Source organism: Zootoca vivipara, chromosome 3 (genome assembly GCF_963506605.1).
Source record: "Zootoca vivipara chromosome 3, rZooViv1.1, whole genome shotgun sequence".
NCBI classification, from domain to species: Eukaryota; Metazoa; Chordata; class Lepidosauria; order Squamata; family Lacertidae; genus Zootoca; species Zootoca vivipara.
Window position 1 is genome coordinate 61,141,663 of NC_083278.1, and position 23,252 is coordinate 61,164,914.

The 23,252-nt window shown below is 43.1% G+C and overlaps 1 protein-coding gene across 2 annotated transcripts in view; it reads left to right on the forward strand.

The window, feature by feature from the left end:
• The window catches only part of AIG1 (androgen induced 1), a 77,221-nt gene extending 55,456 nt beyond the window's left edge, over positions 1 to 21,765 (forward strand). Inside the window, exons 4-7 of one of the 2 annotated variants that reach the window (XM_035108844.2) lie at positions 11,834 to 11,949; positions 16,287 to 16,450; positions 18,482 to 18,580; positions 20,388 to 21,765. In XM_035108844.2, the coding sequence (XP_034964735.2) occupies positions 11,834 to 11,949; positions 16,287 to 16,450; positions 18,482 to 18,552 (351 nt within the window). In that variant the 3' untranslated portion in view covers positions 18,553 to 18,580; positions 20,388 to 21,765. The remainder of the gene's footprint in view (positions 1 to 11,833; positions 11,950 to 16,286; positions 16,451 to 18,481; positions 18,581 to 20,387) is intronic. The other variant, XM_035108845.2, reaches the window with a different exon arrangement.
• The last annotated feature ends 1,487 nt before the right edge of the window (positions 21,766 to 23,252 follow it).

Consider the following 23,252-nt stretch of genomic DNA (forward strand, 5'->3'; position numbering starts at 1 on the left):
GTGAGCCTTGCAGCAGTTTGAACTGTGTTTGAGACCAGATTAAATACCACGTGAATGGAGACAACTGGATAGTATTGCTATTACAGAGTAGTACACACCAGATGTCAATTCTTATAATGAATGTAGAACAATGTTATCATGTTAGAGCAATGTAAATAAGGTAGAAACGTATGGGAAGTGTTGGTCAAAAGACCATTTTGAGACTCAGTTGTGTGGTTGCTGCAATACCATTTTGCTCTCAAGCCCTATTAAGTGATAAGGGAGGAAATGGAGCTCGTGTACCACCTCAGCCAAGAGATCTGTTTTGTACTGTGTTCTGCTTGATCAAATTCAGTAATAATGTCTTCCAATCCTAAAACATTTCCTCTGCTTGGTGACTCCAGCTGTCCTTAGGCAGACACCTTGGGGACTGGAGAGAATAGCTAATTCCGGAGGTGGTGATGTCCCTGGAGTTTTCCTCTTTTGATGTCCTCAGGTGTTCCCAAGGACTTCTGGGGCTCTTTGAGCTCATTCTCAGGTTGCCTTCCTGCCCTGTTGGGTGCCACCTACCTCTTCAAAGAGCTACTGCTGTTTAGTTACTGTATATATGATTATCAAAACCCTTTAAAATAGTGGTTGCATTGCTGCACTGTCCATATTCAGCATTGAAGACGAGGGGAGTCACCGTTGAAAGCGCAGAAGCTCCATCAAAGGTTCAGAATCCAATAGTCAGATGGAAACCTTTTGAGTTTGTTTTTTAATTGATTGCTGCCCTGTGAAGCTGTGTTTGTTCCCTGGATGGAACTGAAAGGTTGTGGCCTCAGTAATATCATTTTTTTTTAAAAATGGAAAACAGGTGTCTGTTATGGGAATATAGGCAAAGCTACTGAATCTCTTTAGGAGTAACAGATAAGTTTCATTGTTAGTGGTCTGAAAAAGTGACATAGTAACTCACTTTTACTAACCAGTCCAGAAGGAGGGCTGTGTTTCATGCTCAATTCCTCTTTCTTTTTTAAACATTTCTGTCCCACTTTTGACCACCAGGCAGCTCACGTAATAAATAATAATTAAAATACTACTGGAAAGCGTTCTAAAACAAAAAAAATCAATGTTAGCAATAAATCCACAGTGAAATTAAAACTTAAATCAGAGACTCCTGCCAAAAAACATGTAATGGACAAAAATTAACTAGGCATTGAGAGGTCAGCAACGACTTACCAGGGCTGCCCTATATGCGAGGTTGATTTCCACACAGAGAGGCACATGTCCACGTAGATGATTAACTATAACAAACTTCTAGTAATACAAAATATAATAAAACAGCTGGATTTTATTAATATGTTACTAGAGGCATGTTGCCTCCATCAATGATACATGCAGATTTGCACCTCTTTGTATAATAGCCCCGGAATCTGAACCCCACACATAAAAACCTCCTAAAAATTATAATAGTAATACTTCTGGAGATTTGCAGATTGAATATTTGGATCTACTCACAAATCCAAGGGCTATTCTAACACACTGTGGTAGTTAGGAATTTGAGCCATCTTTGGACTACATTCTTCCCTTAAATGGACTGTGCCAAGGTGATCGTCATTGTTGATGGTGTCTTAGGAAGGCATTTGACTTAAGCCTTTGCAAATGTCTCCCAAGCGTCTCATATTATGAGGAATGTTAAACCTTTGGCAAAGTCCTCAGCTTTCTAAATTCTGAAGGGTCTGAAAGATAGAAACGAACGAAAGCATTCTCAGCGGGCCTTAAAGCTAGTGGAAACCCAGTAAAGCACAGATTAATGTATACCAAGAACACCAGTGAGCAGGGCCAACCCGTGGAGGAGATTAGATCAGATGGCCCAGGGAATGAAATCACACGATTGTGGTTCGGCTGCTGAATCTAAAGGGGTCTGGGCTGAGAAGTAATGGGATAAACAACCATCTGGTAATCATATATAAGTTTTAAGGGGGTTTGCCAGACCTAACACAGGCCAGTTTAGGTTCAGCAATATGGCTTCAGTCTATGCCCTGGGACTGCTGCACTCAGGAGTCACTGAGAAATGGAACTCATAGTAGGACTCTAACCCTATGCAGGGTCACATGGGGAAGGAGTCCATATATTTTAGTGTAGCTTACTTAGCCAAGTAAGCTCCCTTCTGAGTCCTGTGTTATATGCACGGAACACAGGAAATGGGGCCGGGGGTGTCTTTACCCTTGAGCTGGGCTCTGGTAGAAGTAGCAATGATTGTCCCTCCATTCATTTTATGGAGAATGTAAGGTGGGGCAGGGGGAGACAGACACTTGCTTCTTTCCTGCCAACTGAGCTTTTGCATCTACCAGAGGTTGTTTCAATTCGCAAGCTCCCTATGTGGCATCACCCACCATCGCTACTTAGAAAGAAAAAAGGGCAGATTATTGCAGATTGTGTAAAGAGAATGGATTATTACCACGATTCTAATCCATCCTTGGCCTTTTAAAAAAAACCTGTGCAAGCAGACTCATGTAATGCAACGTTACCTATCAAAAAGACCCGAAAGACCTATAAAGACAAAACCAGAAGTAGCATTTTTTTCTCCTATCACAGGCCTTTTTTTAATGACTATAATAAATAGGAAGAACTATCTCATTTTCTGAAGAGGTCATTTCCTGTTTTACAACACGACGCTATTTCTAATTGTCCCTAAGGATGGGAGAGAGAGAGAGAGAGCTGCCCATAGATATCAGTGGAGAAATTAAACAAATTAATGCAGTTGAGAATGGGCACAAGTTTATCTTTCCCCTTGCCCAAAAACTCGGAGGGGGAGACAGCCCAAAACAGCCCAGTGAGGGCTGAGCACAGGTCAAAGGGCAGGGAGTTCTGATAGATTGTGAGAGGAGGAGAAGGTGGCTGGACTGCAGTGAAAAGATTCCTGAAGAGAAGCACTCCACACTGAAGTATTTTGTTTTAGGGCCCCAGTTGGTGGGTGGGTATGGGAGGTTTGTGTTGTTGCTTTTAAAAGCCATGTGCAGCCTTCCATATAGACTTAAGTAAGATTGCATTAAAAGACAGTAAAACTAGCTAACATAAGACAATAATAAACTTTTGTCAGCATTCAAAGGTTAGCTGCATTTAAAAGTAAACCCTGTCTAATTTATTATCCAAGGATTACAGAGTTGGTTATTTTAAAACCAAATGTTCTCGTTCACTTTTTAGTGTGTGGAATGTGGGTGGGTGGGGTCTGCCACATTCTTAGGAGGTGAGTCGACCTATGCGTGGTCAGAAATAGCCCCTACTGAATTAAATGGGATGAATGGGCATATGATGGCAGCCTAAGAGTTCAAGTGTAGGCATGTTTAGAGAGAAGTAAGTCCAATTGAGGCTGCAGTCCTGAACCCAGTTCCCAGTTACCTAAGAGTAAGTGCCAAACAACTCAATAGGACTTATGCTTTGAGTAGACATGTATAGGACAGTGTTGTAATTGTAAGCTACCAGTTCCACACCCAGGGTTAATTAAAACGTACGTGTGTGTGTGTGTGTGTGTGTGTGTGACATACATCATACATTACAAAATATGCTTACAAATCTGTGTAGTGTTTTATACACTACCCAGGAAAAAAGAGAATGTAGAAAAAGGAATTGCTGGCACTGCCATTGATCTGCAAAGCTGTGTTGCCATTGGCTGCAATAAACAGCCCAGAGGTTGCAGACTAGAAGTGTTGAGGGCTGGATTCCATTCTTGATTTACCATAGATATCCAGTGTTGCAATGATCTTGAATAAGTCAAAGGTATTTATAAATAACTGTGGGATTGTGGCTGGGCTGTCATATTGTCAAAACATGTTTCTGGAGCAAAGTGTAGCAAGCATTCCATTGAAGTGAATGGTTGTCATGCCAGCTGTGGCCTTGCAAGATGGTGCTGGCTGTCCATCTGTTGTTGTTTGGAATCTACATCTGACAAATGAAGGGATAGTTTTGTTTCCTTACTTCATAGAGAGAGAGAAAATGGAGCAACAAGCACCAGACAGCAGGTCGAAGATATTTGTGCATGATGTGCAGAGATATCGGCCTCACAGAAATACTAGGTGCTTGTATTTTCAGTGTGTGCTCAGCTGTCACTGTGCAGTAGGTGCAGAAGTATTCACAAACAGTCTGACAATATGGAAGCACAGATGAATGACGTAGAGGGGAAATATGTGCCCAGAAAATGTGTTTATCATGTTCTGCTTGACACACAACAAATTATATAATGTCTCAAGAGTATTGTTAATTCTAGGCATTTAATTCCTTCATCTAACATATTACTAAACGCTAAAATCTTCATCAAGTATGTGTGTGGAGATAGATAGATAGATAGATAGATAGATAGATAGATAGATAGATAGATAGAGATGTATAATTTTACTTGATGCCATTTGTAATGTCACCCTCTCTAAACCTGTCCTTGTACATATCTGTTTTCAATTTATGTTCAAAGTATACAGAAAGTCTCCTGTACTAATCTTGTCCAACTTTGAAGCCACATAGCTCATGCATGAGGCTGTCAGACATGAGTAGTTGCAGATGTCAGAGCACCCGTGGCAGGAGGCCAAGAAGATGGATTAAGGCTTAGTCAGTAAAAAAAATACATGCCAGCACATTTGAGACACACGCATTGCAGCACCTCATAAGGAAAATGTGTCGTGACAAGAAATCGATAACCTCTTGGAGGCAATTGGTTTATGAAATATTTTTGATTAATTATGCTGAAGCATGTTTGGCAATGTAGCTTGATCCAGCATTAGCTTAATGCTTTTTACATGAAGCAGTGTTGTAACTGGTCTTGTAAGTCAAACAAGATGGTTTAAGTCAGCCTTTAAAGTTTCACGGCATAGATTTTAAAATGTCCCTACAGCAGGCTTAATTGCATATATTGGTGGTTGTAGGTTTTCACTGATCAATCGAAACAACATTCATTTTAGCAGAAACGAGCAAAATAAAATTAGAACAACCTTGTTTCTATCTGGAGTGAAGATGCTGTAATGTATCACGCAGGATCTGTAATAGATCAGGCAGGATTAACAATATGTTAATTCATAAGACTTTATCCTTTTAAATGGAGGGGATGCTATTTAAATAACATTTTAGACATCATTCAAAATAAATTTAGAATCAGGATTGCTGATTTTACTGATAATGTGCGACATTCACCTATTTGTGAGGGTTTCTTGTGATTTAAGAAACAACATCTTGGAGCTATGTAGCAATTTAGAAAAACTGCTGCTGAAAAATACATACGGTACACACACACACACACACACACACACACACACACACACACAATCATATACTACTAGTGGAATTCAGCCCGTTTAAAAACGGGCGCTAGAACGCTGCTGTCGTGCAGCGCCGGCATGGAACGGAGCTTCGGAGGTCTCCGAAGCCCCGTCTCATGCAGGAGGTGCGTGGCGAGGCGGCGGGGGGGGGGAGAGAAGCACTTCTCCCGCCCCCCCGCTGCGCACCTCCCGCATGAGACGGGGCTTCGGAGACCTTCTCCGAAACTCCGTCCCATGTCGGCGCTGCGTGGTGAGGCAGCGGGGGGGAGGAGCGCTTCTCCCCCCCCCCCGCCGCCTCGGCACGCAGCGCCGGCATGGGACGGAGTTTCGGAGAAGGTCTCCGAAGCCCCGTCCCATGTCGACGCTGCGTGGTGAGGCGGCGGGGGGGAGGAGCGCTTCTCCCCCCCCCGCCTCGCCGTGCACGCCAAGTCAGTCCCCGAGCCGAAGTGCGGCGCGGCGGGTGCTTTTCGCCGTTTGCCTCCCCCTTCGCTCTGGGAAGTCAAACAGCGAAAAGCCCCCGCCGCGCCACACTTCGGCTTGGGGACTGGCTTGGCGGCGGCGGGAAAAAGAGGAGGAATTCCTCCTCTTCTTCCCGCCGCCGCCAAGCCAAAGCCGGCTTCCCTCGGCGCCCGCTGCCGCTTCGGCTTCCTCGGGGAAGGCAAGCAGGCGGGCTGTCTGCCTGCTTGTGTTCGCCGAGGAAGCGCCGTCCCATGCCGGAGGTGCGTGGCAAGGCTGCCGGGGGGAGCGCTTCTTTCCCCCGCCGCCTCGCCGCGCACCTCCAGCATGAGACTGGGCTTCGGAGCGGCGGTTGGCGGAGCGGCGGTTGGCCGTTGTCCCTTCGTCCAATCCCCGTGTCTCTGGGGTACATGCGCAGTACCCCAGGGACACACGGGACAAATGGACGCAGGGACAACATGGACATTATTATATAGGATGGCTCTGATCCAGAAAGCTTTGTCTCCTTGCAGAAAAGGTGAAGTTCCTAAAATTCAAGATAAAGATACTTCCGTGCCATGGCTTCCCTAGCAACAGCACTTAGTGACACCAGTTTTCTTCCTTCTAATAAGCAATACCCATAGCAACTGCATTGGGAAAGTGCCAATGATTAAACTGGAGCAAAACACAAAGTAGTACGTGAAATGCAGCAACAGCTTTTTCTCTCCTCCCCCTTCTCCATCTTGCCAGAATAGCTAGCGTTATCTCTGCAACAGTGGTCTTTAGTCCTTTTCTTCGCAACTATCATCTCCTGGGACATTAGGAAGCTGCCATAACTGAAGAACTAATAGGAGAAGCTGGAGCCACAAACTGATACCCTTTCATAACCTTAAGCATAACTTATCTCTCAGCACATCTGCTGCAATTGACAGCTGTTCTTAGGATGCCATTTTTATTTAGACAAGCCAACCCAGATGCTCAGAAAGTTGGAGTAATTTCAATCTGTTTTAGTATTTTAACCTTTGTATGTTTTAAACTATGGCTGTGAATTTTTATTGATTTTATTGTTTTATACTGTATTTTTGTAAACCGCTTTGAGATTTTTTTTACAATCAAGCAGCATATAAATTTTATGAAATAAATAAATAAAACAAATAATATTGTCACAGATCATGAAGAGCTATTTCCATCTTGACAGAAGCAATCTGATTTATGTCAGCAACTTGGTTTTGTAAACTAATTCTGATATATGAAAGGCTCTCAAAATAGCAAGATAAGGTCAAGTTTTTCTTTTAAAACTTCAGCTGCAAAAAAATCTGCTCTGTCCTCTACACTTAATTTTTGATCTCATTCCACTGGCATTTTGTTTGGATATATAATGTAAGTCAAAAGCACAAATCCATAAAAATTGGACACAGATTTAAGTGTGTTGATACAATTTTTCTTCTGTATGTCTCCAAGTGTGCATAAAGTGTTTTTCACAAGCGATGGAGACACACCTTTAACATCTCATGGTGTAGTGGTCTACACTTGTGAACAATTGAAGGTATAGTTCAGGAGTGGAGAATCTCAGGCCCAGAACCCAAAACTCCAGCCTCTCATTCTTCCCCTTGCCCACACCCCAAAGGTGCAAAACATCTGACCCACAGCTGTAATTAGCCCTACCAAACATACTGATTTGGGCTGCCCACCATTTTGTCCAAGCCACACCCACCGTCCTTACACCTGATGTCACACTATGTCATATTGGGGCTTGGGCAAAAGGGGATTTGTAGGCACTGTCAATCAGCTGTTGGGAAATACTTGAGAAGCATTCACACCCTTTTTTGTTTTGATTTCAAACTTCATGGTTAAAAATGGTATCTAAAGAAGTGTGCATGCACACGAAAGCTCATACCTATGACAAACTTAGTTGGTCTCTAAGGTGCTACTGGAAGGATTTTTGTTTGTTTGTTTCAGGTAAAAATGAGTCACCTGCCGTAACTGTGTCATCGCATAATTGACATGTAGGAGCCCCTGCCCACCTGCCAAACTTGGCCACCCAGTGGGTGTGGAGATAAGGATTTTGCCGACCAGCCAGATGCAGATCCCTGCCTCTGCCTTACATCTGGAACGCCCCCTTTATATCTAATTATTATTATTGGTTGCCTGCATGCAGGATAGAGTGGGGGGTGAGAGTGTGTGTAGAAACTAGCAATTTACATTGACTGCTCTGCCAGCTTTGGCCTCTGGCTCCACCAACCAGTAGCTCCTGGCTCCTGGAAAAGGTTCCCCTGCCCTGGTATAGTACAACATATTCAAAATATTCATTCTTAAATTGATTGACCCAACTGGAAAGTGGTTATTGTGGTTGCAGTAAGCATTAGTACAGTCTTTATATCCCCAATGAACAGAGTCAGTACTCAATAGGGACCTTAAGCATTTAAATATAAGCATAGTGCTCAGCTTGCTGTTTCTGATGGATGACCTCTCCTGGGGCCTAACTAAATGTTATGTTAAATGTATCGCTTGCAGAGATGCCAGTGGATGGAGATTTTATATATATTTATATATATAGTGCCTCTAATCCTGGGTGCAGAAGGATTTCTGTTAGTTTAACCCTTCCCTCTCGTGTTGTGAAAAACCACACCCATGCTTACCCCATGGTAGTTAGCCATGGGGGGGGGGATAGTTGCCAGTAGGAGCATCATTTTTATTGTTCACTGCGGCATGAGGGTGATTTTGCCACGAACACTGCAAAACCTCTCCTCCCTGCATGCTGATGGAAATTGTGGGAGCCCATGGTGACATTCCCAATGTCAGCAGGGAACTTTATGGCTGAGTGGGGATTTGAACCTGGGCCTCTCCTATCCTAGGCTGACAACCTAACCACTACAACTAGGACAAGCATTATCTTATTCCTGTCTCACAGTGGTGCTCACAGGGCAAGGCAGGTGAGTTATAGCAGCACCAAGGATAGCTCCTAGTGAGCAACTTGCTCTGACAAAGTTTAGAAGTGTACTGAGACCTTTAGAGCTGCCTCCAGTCCACCTGTCCTAACTTCACCTTCTGAAGAAGTTTGAATGCACACAAAGGCTCATACCAATGACAAACTTAGTTGGTCTCTAAGGTGCTACTGGAAGGAATTTTTTTTCCACCTTCTTTTGTGTAACTAAAGGGCCTCTTAAAGGGCCATCCTCTGGCTTGAAGATAAGCACTTATCATACGTGCAGTCTGTAGGGAAGAAGCGCAAGGGTGCCAGTAAAGGTCCTGGCTCTCATCCTATGGGCCCTGTTGCTGTGAGATTTGGCTCAGTAGCCTCCAGCTCAGTGTCCTGGCCACTCCTGGACTCTGGGATTACAACAGACACCTTGATTTGTTGAAGTGTTCCCTGATGTGCCACGTGACCTTCCTTTTGAATATACCTCTTTGCCCAAGCTAATGAGTAAAGTGGAGACCAAATAGGCTTAATGCATGGCCTGATTAATATGTTAGTGGAGTGCAGCACGGATGTGGGATCTTCTGTATGATCCAACCATCCGACATGATTTCATTCATTAGTGGAACAGCGTACTGTACATTGTAGATATTTGGAGAAGCGACAACCATTGATGTCATGCATGAACTGGGGCTAAGGCTCATTTGATGGTTGCAATTTGAACTTTTCGTATTGCCTCATCACTTCATGCTTAATGCTTTTTTCAGTGGAGACACTTTACACATTCAGCCGCAAATCAAGAGTCTCTAGATTAAGTAGGTTTGTGATGTAATTATCTGGGTTGTCTTTACTACAAGAAATAAGAAAAATTGCCTATTCTATATCAGTTATTGCACGGCAGGCATCATATTTGACAGAAACTGTAGCGACAGTATTTAGGAAAGGTTTCCCCACCGCCACCTCAATCTCTTATTTTCAATTTTTAATTTTGGCCCCTTAGCAAAGATAGTAGATGTACTGTATTCTAGTATATATTGCTTTTGGGCAACCACCTCCTATTTCAGTGAGATTTGTGCAAGTCCCTTTCAAATGGCCAGCAGTTGCAGTGCAGTAGTGGTTGCTGACTTGTGCCGATTGCCACGGCTGCAGTTGCACTGTATGCGGTTGTGCTTTATGTATTGTTTTGCCAAACCAACAGTGAAGAGCAAAGGGTGATCTACTATGCCACTCTGTTTATTTCAGATTTAGTGTATCCTCCATAGCTATAACACTGCGGAAGAGAGGAGGTTGCATTAAAAGGAAGTGTTGCTAAATACCCACAAAGCATTAACCTCCTACATCGATTTAATTTGTTATCTCTGATTCCTGTGTTTTCCAAGTCATCGTCACAGCACTGGCCTTTACTTAGATAATATACTGCTAACACCCATGAACTATGCAATAATAATTAATGAAGTGCTTGCGGCTACTGCAGAGAGTGCATCCTGTGTCTCAGTTAACGGTAATAATCCTCCATAAAAGGATGAGTGCTACTACCAGGACTCCTATCCTCAGCGGGGTTCAGACTTACTCATGGATTCCCATTAACTAGACACCCACTTTGAATATCCTGCTTTTCCATTATAGATATAGGTATCATCCGTCTCATGAAACACATTCTGCTCAATAGCAGTTTCATATCGTGAAAGTTTTACCAACAGTACTTCTGCCGTAGTATCACTTTTTTAAAAAAACCCAGAGATGGCTAGATTGACATGGTTATGTGTAATATATTGCTGATTCCCACTACACCTGTTTCCTAATACTTGCAAAAATTATTATATTTTGGGTGGAACAGACTGTTGCAAGAAACCCTTAACTATTGCTATGCCATGTTTCTTTTTGCATTCTTCCCAGCCAAGTGTGTTATAATAGCACAGGTGTTCCGTGTGTCTTTTAAAGCTCTTCTGTTGAAAAATCATCAGCATAAGGTATAAGACAGTATGTGATGTGATGCCCAAATGCTGTGCATTTTGCCTTCCCTGCGGCATGAGAGATGAGAGCAGAGAAATGCACAGTCTAATGGCATACTATCAGGGGTTGTCCTTTGCAAATGGCTATGTTCACGCATAACTTTGGCCTTGGTAACCCATATGAATAGGGGTTGTGTGCTGGTGCATGTAGCCTGAGCACTCCTGCCTTGCTCTTCCATATTCATGATCATGTCAGCAAACTACTAGGTGGAGAGCTTGGCATGGTATCTGGTTGTAGGATCACGCTTCATTTCACCCTAATAAGCACATGGTTGTTAAACCAAGAACAATCACGATGTAAGGTGGTTAGAGATTGTGGATGTGCTGGGGTAAAACAAATCACCATCCCAGTTTAGGCTGTTGTGCTAAACTGTCTACTTCATGGTTTGTTTATCTATTCACACGAAGGGAGGAGCAAAGTAGGACCATTCAGTCTGCTTGCACTAGCGTGCAGTTCGTGCACACTGTAGCTTATTAAACCATAGTTTTATGGTCTAGAGTTATGTGCAAATGGGGCCATTGGTGGGAAGAAGAAAGAATTGAATGGTAGCAGTAACTGCTAAGCAGTTCTATGTTCCTTCTAATAGCTAGCTCCACCATTTGCATTTAATGTTCTTGTCCCAATAAGTCCACCATTATTGGTTTACTATTCAGTTAACATCCTGATCACAGCTTGCATGCATCTAAATGCTTAGATTTATGCTGATTCTGCCCTATTAGCTGTGAACCTGAAACCACAAAATACAGCTCAGCAGGATTCAAGTTTCTCCTCTGCCAGAGGACAGACTGACTGTTCCTGTTTTATTGAAAATGTTGATCGAAGCAGCCTTTTTCTAGGTAAGCTTAAAAAAGAAAGATTTCTTTGGAAATCTTCTGCCATATCCTAAAAAGATGTTGGACATTATCCAGTTAAAGTTAAGCACTTCTAGGGCTGGAATCCTAAACACTAAGGAGTAAAACCTATTGACCACAGTGAAACTTACTTCGGATAAAATGCAACAGAATTGTGCTGTATCCCATTAATTTCAGTAGAAGAGTTAAGCCTTACTGTTCAGCTGGAATTAAAGAATGGAAATAGTTAAGTTTAGTTGTAAAGTGCTCATTTCCAATAGATTATCCTAGAAATATTCGATAATATTTTTATTAATGGACATTTGGAAAGTTTTTTGCATGAACTGTTTTCTACCATTTTGTTTTCATCCTAGCATACAACCGTTTTGCCTTTTATATTAATTGAGATGAGAACAACACATCATGAATATCCCAGCAGGACCTGTGGATTGGTTGCTGTGTGCACCTTTTCGGTTGGCTACATATTGTGGTAAGAGATACATTTTCACATTGTGAAATCTGATTACCTATTTCATTGTGGACATAACCATGGATATACACGCAGGTCCCGCTTTCCAAACACAGTATTCCCAGGAAATTGTTCGTTAGGTGAGGGTTCACATAACAAGCTGATGATTTCCATTCTTTCCTATGAGGCCATTTCTAAGCCATGATCTCTCTCCCCCTTCCCGTTATGGTTTCTTCTTAAAATGGCTGCAGCCAACCAGCAAAAGAAACAAAGGAAAAACTATTTTGTCCAATCTATCCTGCTCTCTGATTGGTCCGATCTCACCTACACTCCCCCACCCCACCCCAATAGTATCTGCCTGGAAATGGCTGCTGCCGACCAGCCAAGCACAAACAAGTAAGGAAGCGAGCAAACTCTGGCTGTTTGGATATCTGAACCCATGGAGTACCGTGTTTCTCATATTATAAGTCATGTCTTATAATCTTTTTTTCTCAAGAAAATAAGCCTATGGCTTATTTTCGGGGGGTGTCTTATTATTTTTTTAAAAAAATTACAGTATGGTACCTCCCCTGTCCGGCGCCCGGAACTGGCTGCTGCTGCGCTGCTGGGCGCGTTGTCGGCGCTTCAGCAGGGCACGCTGCTGGGTCCCGCCGGGTCGGGGCTTCACGCGGCGCGCGCTGAGGCTCTTGCCGGATCCCGGCTCGGAGCAGCGCGCGCTGCGGCTCTTGCTGCGTCCCGCCACCAGGTTGGGGCTTGGAGCAGCGCCAGCGCCAAGCGCCAACCCAGCGGCGGGACCGGCGGGACCTGCAGCGCACGCGACAGGAAGAGGAGGGACCAGCGAGTGGCAGCCGCGGCGGCCAATGAAGGCTCGGCCGGGTGTTTTTTGTCGTTGTAGCTGCGTCCCGCTGCGTCCCTCCTCTTCCTGTCGCGGCTTGGCGCCCGGAACTGGCTGCTGCTGCGCGCGTTGTCGGCGCTTCAGCAGGGCACGCTGCTGGGTCCCGCTGGGTTGGGGCTCCACGCGGCGCGCGCTGAGGCTCTTGCCGGGGCTCGCCGCCGAGTCGGGGCTCGGAGCAGCGCGCGCTGCGTCTCTTGCCAGTCCCGCCGCCGGGTCAGCGCTTGGTGCGGTGCATGCTGCTGGACATTTTCCTCTTCCATGGCGCCATCCAGACCTGCTCCCACCACTACGGCTTATTTTTGGGGTATGTCTTATATTTCTTCAACTCAGGAAAATCCTGCCATGGCTTATTTTGTAGGGATGACTTAAAATATGAGAAACACGGTATATAGCAAAGCTTGGCATAATTTTTGTGTTTGGATAAGTGAACTTTCACATAACAAGTGGGTGGATAATGGGACCTGTGTGTACTGCTTGCTTTGTCTTGTGTCTATGCTGAGGGCTTTCTGATACTATATAGATCTCTCATACACATACCCTTAGTCAAGCATCTGTTTCCACCAAGCGTGAGCATTTCCCCTTGCAAGATGGATCACTTTTAATGTATCCATTCATTTATATTGGCTTCTTCATGGCTTTCAAATCAGCTAGGCCATATCGCAGATTGGAAATGTAAGACCATCACATGAGTTTGAAGCATGTATATTTAGAAGTACCCTTAATCTGTAAGTAAGCATGATAGGAAAAGCTGTTGATAGATCTGGAGAAATTTATTTGTGTATTCTGTTCCTTCTACCAATGCTTACTTCATCGATCATGCAGTAAGACGTTTCAGGATTGACGTCTGTATTTCCAGAATTTGAAAGATGCCTGAACTAAAGCTCTAGTTACCTCAAGCAGTTGTTCCTAATTGGTGGTCTGTGGATATCAACCTTTCAAAAATAGGGGGTCCATGGCTTGGCTTTTGAAAAACAGGGATTCTAGAATACTTAGCTAATTGGGAACCATAGACCTAAAGGATTTCCTTTCCCTTATGTCCTACTGTAGTTTTGAAGATTGACCAAAAGCACTCTCCTGACTACAATCTACTGGGGGCCACAGTCTACTGGGGAGTTAGATTTCTTGCATGCTTGAAGACAGCTATGTGCACTTGGCCTTTGCCTGTAAAGGTAGAAAGCTAAAGTTTCTGAGATACTGTATGAGCATAATCCATAAAACAAAAAAACATTTACTTATCCTTATGGTAATGCGAACTATTACAACCATGTGTATTTAAATTAAAACATCGTTTCACCTCGTTTGATGAGATTTACGTTTAGTATACTTTCCCTGAAGTTCTAGTTTTTTTTCTTCTTTCCTCCTAAGGAATACTTAGCACTAAATGGTCTGCTTTTTTCTAAACCTTGCAAATGGTAGAGATTCAAGAAAATGGCTCTGGCCTTGCACTCTAAAGTGTGCCTTAATGCATGTTCCCTAGTGCTTATCTAATAATGAGATTGGACAGGAATTGCAATGTTAAAGACATTCATTAGAATTAATAACAACTAATCTTGTGCAGAAGCTTTATGCCTAAGGTTGATCAGCCCATTATTGTGCAGTATTGAGTTAGCATGTTTTCAAGGACAATGAACTCCTTAACAAAGGCCATTGGGTAATGTTTCCATGGTTGCACTGCTACTTTTCCTTCTCACATTTGTAATATAGACAATGCAGGACTACTCATAATGCTGCCAGTCCAGAGAAGGGCAGGATGGAAGGATTCTAGTGTAGTAAGCAGGGGCGGGTTCTGTGTTTAAATGATGTCAGCCTGGGTCATAGGTGGGTCATAGGTGGTTCTGAAGCCTGTTCTTGAAGTGGCACATAAATTGACTTGCTTTTTTCCCATTTAACTTTGGTAATAATTACTTTCCATTTGCTTGTTCAATCGCTCTGGGGTCAAGCATGCAAAACCTAAATGGAAAACTTGCTTTGCAATTACCATGCTGCGGGAATCCCAATGGTGTAGTGTAGGGATTAATCACTGAAGGTCCTTGGACCAGTCATGGTCTTGTGCAGGGGCCAGCAAACGTTTTCAGCAGGGGGCCGGTCCACTATCCCTCAGACCTTGTGGGGGGCCGGACTATTTTTTTGGGGGGATGAACAAATTCCTATGCCCCACAAATAACCCAGAGATGCATTTTAAATAAAAGCACACATTATACTCATGTAAAAACACCAGGCAGGCCCCACAAATAACCCAGAGATGCATTTTAAATAAAAGGACACATTCTATGCATGTAAAAGCACGCTGATTCCTGGACCGTACTTAAGCCTTTGGGGACTGAAATGACATGAGGAATTTATTAGTCTGCTGCAATTTCTCAAACAATGCTCTGAAATCAGAGAGCAGTACGCTTTTCTCCCTACTTTATAATATTGGCTTTTATTATGATTAGTGTAGAGCTGCATGCGATATGGGAGACATGATCTGATGGTGCCATTTTTAATTTTTTTTTACTCTAAGGCATGAACAGAGGCCTCCAGCTTAGTTTCCCCCCCCCCCCAGTTTTCTTTAAGAAAAACCATACAAAGGTTTTGTGCAAGTCTTCCTTGACATATGTGCTGTACTTGCAGTCTTCAGAGATCTTTGGGGCATGTCCTAAGCATACAGCAGTCAGCAGAAATAGGCACACTTGCATCCTTTGGGCTGCTGGAAACAAAACAACTAGATTACGTCCAGGTAAGCAGCAAACAGAATTAGGGGTTGTGACGACAGAGGCAGCCCATCCGAACATCAGACCAATGCACTGAGGAGCTTCCACACTAGCAATGAATGCCTATGTCATTCTTACTGCAGAACGGGAAAGTTCTGGCTAAAAAGTGAGGGAGAATTGTGATTTGAGCATTGTGGAAAACTTGGCCTATATGACCAACAGCAAATCCACAGTAGACAAGCCCAGCATATAAATAGACAGATACGTTGCAACTCTGAATACGCCTAAGTTTATGGCTATCTGTATTTAACAATTAATTCTAAATTAATTAGGAATCAAAAAGTGTTACAATAGTTGCAAATGCTGGGTTGAGACCAAAGGTTTCCTCCTCCTCCTCCTCCTCCTCCTCCTCCTCCTCCTCCTCCTCCTCCTCCTCCTCCGGGGTGGGGAATCCATCCATTGCAGCAAGAATCCATCAGTCAGAAGAAAGGAGCCTTTGGATCCAACCCATTGTTAGTGTTATTAACACTACAGCCCAGTTCCCATTTGTATAATGGTAGGCCACATTTATATCTTTTTTTCAAAACCATTCAAAAAGGGTATGTGTGTTTCGTAGATGTATACCAAAATCTCACCAGACAACTAAACATAATCAATAGAGTTTACTACTGAATAGACATAGGATTCTGCTCATAGAAAAACAATTCTTGCTATTGTATAATTTTATTTATTTAAAGAAAACTTCTGATTTCTCTCTGTATTTATATTAGGGTCTGTTGGATTTATCATGTAACAGGTGTTTGGGTGTACCCTCTCTTGGAGTACCTTGGCTCAGGTGCTAAAATTATCTTCTTTGCTACTGTAACTGCAATAATTAACATCTTCTACTTGCTGGGTGAGATCCTAAACAACTGCATCTGGGATACACAAAAATGTGAGTATTGTTTTGAGAAGCACAGATTTAACTACCATATGATTACAAGGGCTGATTGACATATTGCCATGGGCATTGTAAAGTTCTTTTAGAGTGACTCCACCATGTCTTTTTCATGTGGAGAGGTGTTTAAATTCTGTCACAAGGTGGTTATTCCATACAATGTTACTTTGTCAGAAAAAAAACCCTATAAATTTTCTACCATTTTAATCTAATCTGGTAGCGTTCAGTTATTTCCCATTGCTGCTGTTTCATGCAAACACCTTTTCACACAAAATGATTGTATTGAAATCAGTACATGAAGTTGCTTGCACACTCATGCATTGATGTACTTTTAGACTTAATTTGAGGCTGTGTGTGTGTGTGTGTGTTTATGATTATCATTGCCTGGTTTTGAACATTTAGCTGAGAGCATCAGATGACATCAAATAAGAACATAAATCCAGAAATTACTGGGGAGTTAAAGGGGGAATTGGCAAAAATCACCTTTCGTCACCAATAATAATAATAATAATTAATAATAATAATAATAATTCATTATTTATACCCCACCCATCTGCCTGGGTTTCCCCAGCCACTCTGGGTGGCTTCCAACAGAATATTAAAATACAATAATCTATTAAACATTAAAAGCCTCCCTAAAAAGGGCTGCCTTCAGATGTCTTCTAAAAGTCTGATAGTTCATGGAAGCCTCTGCTGGATCAAAGATCATCCCATGGAGGAAACAACACCATTGGATGATACTCCTAGTCCCAATAGGTTCTGCAAAGGTGATTGAGGATGTGCCTGTTGTGATCCAGATAAGATCTAAATTGGATGTTCTTAAAAAGGTTTGACAAGTACACCATATATCACAAAATTATACAATGAGCTTATGCCATCCTATAATAAAGGTTGGGGTGGAAAGAAAAAGGCATTTGCAAATCTGACCCCCCCCCCTCCTATAAGAGTTACATTTTTTTAAAAAAAACCACCACTGCTGACAAAATAATTTGCAGTTACTTTTTCCAAACTAAACCACAAACATGGTAGGCAAAGAAAAATCTTCCCATTCTATGGGCCAGAATCAGCCCCCATGTCTGAAGATAACATAATTTCTGCCAGGGTATTTGATCCATCAGCAGTAAAATGCTTCTCAAGAAAGGATAGAGGCTCTTTTATGAAGAAAAATGAAACACTGCAGCTTGAAACCACTGGAAAAGTTTCCTCCAGCAGCAGAGAGGACACAGGAGACCAGAATTTGGCATCAGCACAGGATCCAAAGCCAATATGTGTTTCTGGAGCTGAGCCATTGTTTTGTTTTCTTAAACCTTTGACTGACTATCCAATTATTTTTGGTTTGTCAGCAACACCCAGCCCATTGTGTGTAGACTATTGGCGATGTCCAGACCAAATTGCTTCATTACTCTGTCTTTCAACAAAATTGCCACTACCAGACGCTTTTGCCCCTCTGCTGTAATTTGGGCAGATATGGGTGTGTTTTTCAAAGAAGCCCATGGTAAGAAATCTGAGCCAAGCAGATTTTCCATTTGAAAAGTACTGTGATTTATGGTCAGGTTTCCTTTTGAGAGGTTCCTTCTCGTCTCTGCCCGCCCTCTAGACCCCTGTCCTATTGAAAAGAAAGATAAGACATTTCTTTTTGGGGATATGCAGCAGCACTGGAAACTTCCAAAAGAAACACTTTCAGAATAGATTGGAGGTGTTTGGCAGGGTGGTTTGGTCCAAATTAGCTAAACAGACAAAAGAACAAAACTTTTGCCAGATGCTAAGAATAGAACTTTGCCCAGGAACAAGCATTTGAAAGAGTCGAATGTTTCCATTGCCAGAAAAACACAATCAATGGCCATGAATAGTTACACTGTGAGTGCAATGCCTGCACATGGAGAATCCCAAGGGGGTTCAACAGAACCTGCACACACACCCCGAACAAGCGCATGGACACACAAGCAGGCAGCATCTAAAAGCACATGGCAGAGTTCCTCTTGCAACTCTCACAGCCCCATCCAACCCCCTTTCTCTATGCCTTGCAAGTTACTTATGCTGGACTTTCACTGCCTGGATTGCTCAAAAAGAACAAGGAACACAGTAAAGGATGCTGTTGACAATAACTGGATCTTTTTCATAGATGAGGTAAGTGTTGCTCCCTGTAGAGTTTACTTAAGGAAAATAAGACGGGAAAGTTTTGCTTCTTCTTTTTTAACCCGTTATCAGCTGCTGTCTCTGGTTCCTGTGGTGATTTCAGCATTTGAGTGGCTAGCGACATGTTTACTGCTTGCCACATTTCCCTCTGCCGCACCTACAGTTTACAATATGTTGAATATGTGGTGAGGTTTTGTTCTGTTCTGGTTGTTTCTGGGAATTGGTTTTGGTTTTTGAAGGCTGGAGCCAAGTAATAGTTATAAAGAATCCTTTTTAAAGAAAGTGGTTTTGAGTGAGGTTTTGCTTCCCATGATTTTCTTTATTTTGCCTGACGGTTAAATAGGTTTTGCAGGTTTTGGAAGAGTAAGAACTCTACAATATGTTTTTATTTTTATCTCCAGCAAAAATGAGTACACTCGAGCAGGGCCGTCTTAAGCAAATCCAGCGCCGTGGCGCAAAGGTCCCTCCAGCGCCCCCTCCCTATCCCCAAGCTGCTCTCTCTCGCCCTGGCTCAGGGTCCCCAGTGCCACCAGCCCAGGCTTCCCGCCGCCCCTCACCTGCTGTGCGGTGTCCCACTGCCAGCCCAGGTCATGCCGCCGACCCCTCTCCACCCCAGCCAAGGCGCGGGCAGCTCCCCAGCTCCCACCATCTCCCCGGCCGGAGGTCGCGTGGCCCAGCAGCCGCCATCCGCACCGGAGGAAATAAGCATGAGTGGTGAATTCCGGGTCCCATAGTGCGCCGCTTGTTCCCCGGCCGGCTGACCGGTCCACTGCTGCCTCTGGCTGTACTCTCACGCTGCGCTCCCAGCAGCCCGAGGAGCAGGAGGCGGTTGCCACGCCGCCACCTGTGCCCCAGGAGTGCAAGAAATCAACCAATGGAATACTACTCAGGCAACGGCTGAACTTTCCAAGCTGCTTGCAGCATTTTAATTCATGGGTCTCATTATAATGAGCTAATACAGATATATTGTTACAATTACAGATCCAAGTTATTGGTGTGTTTGAGGTCTTTGAAATCAAGGATGACTGTGGACTGGTGTCACAGACAGCTGGTATAAGAATCTGGACATTTTGTGTGGGCATAAATGCATATTACAGTTAATGGCTTTAAAAGGATGCCCCCAAACCTACCGATCAGCAGTTAATAATATTACTTGGAGAACCTCAAATATTTTGTTGCTTATCCCAGCATAGACTTTGTTTTGTAACCATGAATACAATACGTGCTCAAAAGTAAATAGACATCATGAAGAATGATCTTCACCATTATTCAACAAGGAATAAGGCGGAGGAGCTTCAAATGTGGAAGAAATATATCAGACAAATAATAGCTTGTCTGATATATTTCTTCCACATTTGAAGCTCCTCCGCCTCATTCCTTGTTGAATAATGGTGAAGATCATTCTTCATGCAACAGCAAAAAGCCATGATGGTTGCAGATTATTTGGTTAGTCTGGTCCCATTTTGTCAGCATTCTGGTGCCTATTATCATGCATTGGGAAGGCACCAAAGGAGAAACAAAGGGTAAGGTTTGGCAGATGAGTCCAGGCAGCAGAAGATCTGCACAATGGGGCTTTTTCCCTCCCCACTACCTCACGCACAGTCTAAAATTGGCCTGGGGGCGGGTGAGGAGAAGCCTTGGAACAGGGCATGGAGGGAGGGGGAATCATCAACAGAATGATCATCTTAGGATGTACAACCTTAAATTCCTCCCAAAATTTCTGCAGAAAATGCATAAGGAATGCAGGGTCTTCCGATTTCCTCAGGCATTTCAAAAGTTGTTTTCTGTTTGTGCTCAGGTATGGAAGAAGGAAAAGAAAAGCCTAAATTAGACTGAACATGAAAGAGGAAAACAAGATTTGCTGCTACACGGAAGACATCTCAGTGTCAAGAGATTGGCCATTTACATGAACAGTGCATCCAGGATACTTTTATTTTTTCTTTAAAAAGAAAAGGGATATTGATTTATTGTCCCACTCCTTCCTGATACCTGCCTCTGCCCATAACACTATATATGATAGATTTCTCCACAACTCTTCTACACATGTAATTATGTATGTTACTATGTTAAGTGTCTTTCCTGTGACAGCATTACTGGAGTCTGCTCTATCTCTGATTTGGAAATCAGATTAGGCAGGCCAAAAGTAAATCAGTGGGGAAATTGTTTGCATATCTAGCTGTATCATAAAGCCACGTCTTCAAAAGAGTGGAAAACTTAACACACACATGCAAGTATTTTGAATCTGAGAGTTCTGTAGAATTAACAAACCAGAGAGTTCTGTGGAATTTTAATCATCATGTTACGGACATGAAGTGTTTGGGACAATGGGGGTCAACTGGGGCTATAAAATTGTTAAAACAAACTGATTTAACTCAGTGCTGCTAAAGTACAAAACCACATCAATAAATAACAAAAAAATAGTCCCCCTTCCTTCAAAAAAAAGTTATTGCTGCAGGTACCTCTGTATTGCTGTGTTTGCAGGTACCTCTTAAAAGCACCACCTGGTTTTCTTCACATCAAGAGGAAATGGCAGAACTTCATCATACTCTTTCCAGGAGCAATGACAAGATGGACTTCTTTTATTTAATATTTATTTGGCACTGGACTTAAATTTTGCAGTAAATGAAGAAGACAGGGATTGGTGAATGGTAGAATTGGAACAGGAGAGCATCAGGTAAGAGGAGTGGCTGAGTCAGAGCCAGTCCAACTGCACAAAGAACTCAGGATCACTTGGGGGGCAAACCAGAGCCAGTGAAGTAGCATGCAATCTGCAAAGCATGCCCAAGGCCCCTTGCGTCACAGAAGCAGGATGTCCAACCACCGTAGTCTCAGGGATCACCAGTCTCTAGTCAGTGGTCTAGGGTCTGGGAGTGGTCTACATCTATTGAGCAGGAAAGGCTTCACAGTGTGGAGAAAATATTGTCAGGCTTAGTTTTTCATATAGCCAAATAGTAGATGTCACAATAAATTGATGTCACAATAAATTGTGGAATATCCATTTTTAGTAATACCATTGGGGAGCAGAAAATTGCTAATCTGGCTTCCTGCACTTTGCAAACCACCAAGCTGGCCCCCTCTGTTCTAAACAGAGGTCTGGGGGGCAGAAGTGGACTCCTCAAGTGGTCTGGTTCTGCAATAAAGCTATTCTAAACTCAGTAAGGACTTTTTACAACTCTGGGTCGTGGACAGAGGGCATTCATGCAAACCCCAGAGAGCAACAGTGTGAAGTATATATCGCACATTATTTTTGAAAACAAATTCATTTTCCTTACAACTGTATGGGAAATCTTTACCACGCTTTCATTACAGCTTGGCAGAGCCTTCGGATGCAGCGAGAGCTCACTAACAAAACTGTTCCATGAGCTGCATCTGCCCCTAAAACCTTCCACTGGTCCACGCTTTTCACAGAGCATACTAGGAAGAAAGACTCCAGCTAAACATCAGGAAGAGTTTTCTGACAGTAAGAGCTGTTTGACAGTGGAATGGACTCACTCAAGAGGTGGTGGACTCTCCTTCCTTGGAGGCTTTTAAGCAGAGGATGGGTGGCCATCTCATATATGCTTTAGTTAAGATTCCTGCATTGCAGGGGATTGGACTGGGGGTCCCTTCCAGCTCTACAATTCTATGATTCTATATCCAACTCCCGACGAGGAATTTAGAGCATAATCCTATACACGTGCAGACAGAAGTCAACACTTTGGGAGTTCAGGCAGTGTTTCCTCAGGAAAATGGGTATAGAATTGCAGCTTCAAATTGGTTGGTAAGAGAGGCTCTCCTGAGTGGAAATAAATAAAGATCCTCTCTACCTCTGGAAAACTAACGTGTTTTTTTAAATGTAGTTGCCAGAAGCAAATGCACCAAAAAGGCTGAAAGGCCTCACTTTGGCCACATCTCTCTTTGAGGAAATATTTATAGACAATGCTCAAAAGTTTAGCACAAGATTTTTCAACACTTGAGTGGTGCAATGTAAATTGAGGCTTCATTGTCAACAATGTGAAGTTCAGGTTGGTTTAAAAAAAGTCTGTGCCGTTTTGTTAATAGTATTTGAGTGCTTTCGCGTGGCAAGGCTCGCATAACTCATTCTTTGCTGTTGGGACTTGCATGTCTGCAGTCTAAGTCTGTGTTTCTCATTGACCTTTTATTCGTTAAACACTGGATGCTGGCCTTTGTACTTTACTCGCTGCACAAATGGCAAATAATAATAAAAGAACTTATAATACTGAAGCATTGGAGAGCAGTTTACATTCTTTCTGCCTGCGGTGGCTAGTGTAGTCTTCTACATTTAGCATTAGGCATGCTTCCTCGAGTCTCATTCGCCAGTCAGCTTTTGTGGCCAGGGAGTTGCTGCAGTGTGGCTCCTTCCTCTACCACAAAGTTAATGTCAGAGGCCCAAGGTCGTATGGGAGGTGGTCCCAGCTGCAGCTGCTTCCTACACCAGTGTCACCCCAGTTTCCAAGAAGGTGATGCTGACATGGGTCAAACCACATGAATTTCTCCCGTGTGGTCTGGGGATTTTGATGCTACCTTTGTAATATGAAAACTCATTAGATGGTCACATGCTGAACCTGAACTCAGAGCACCACATTGACATAGTGTTGATGTGTTCCAATGGACATGCAGTGTGTTTACAATGGCAATCGGCTGGTAAAATCCACAGAGTAAA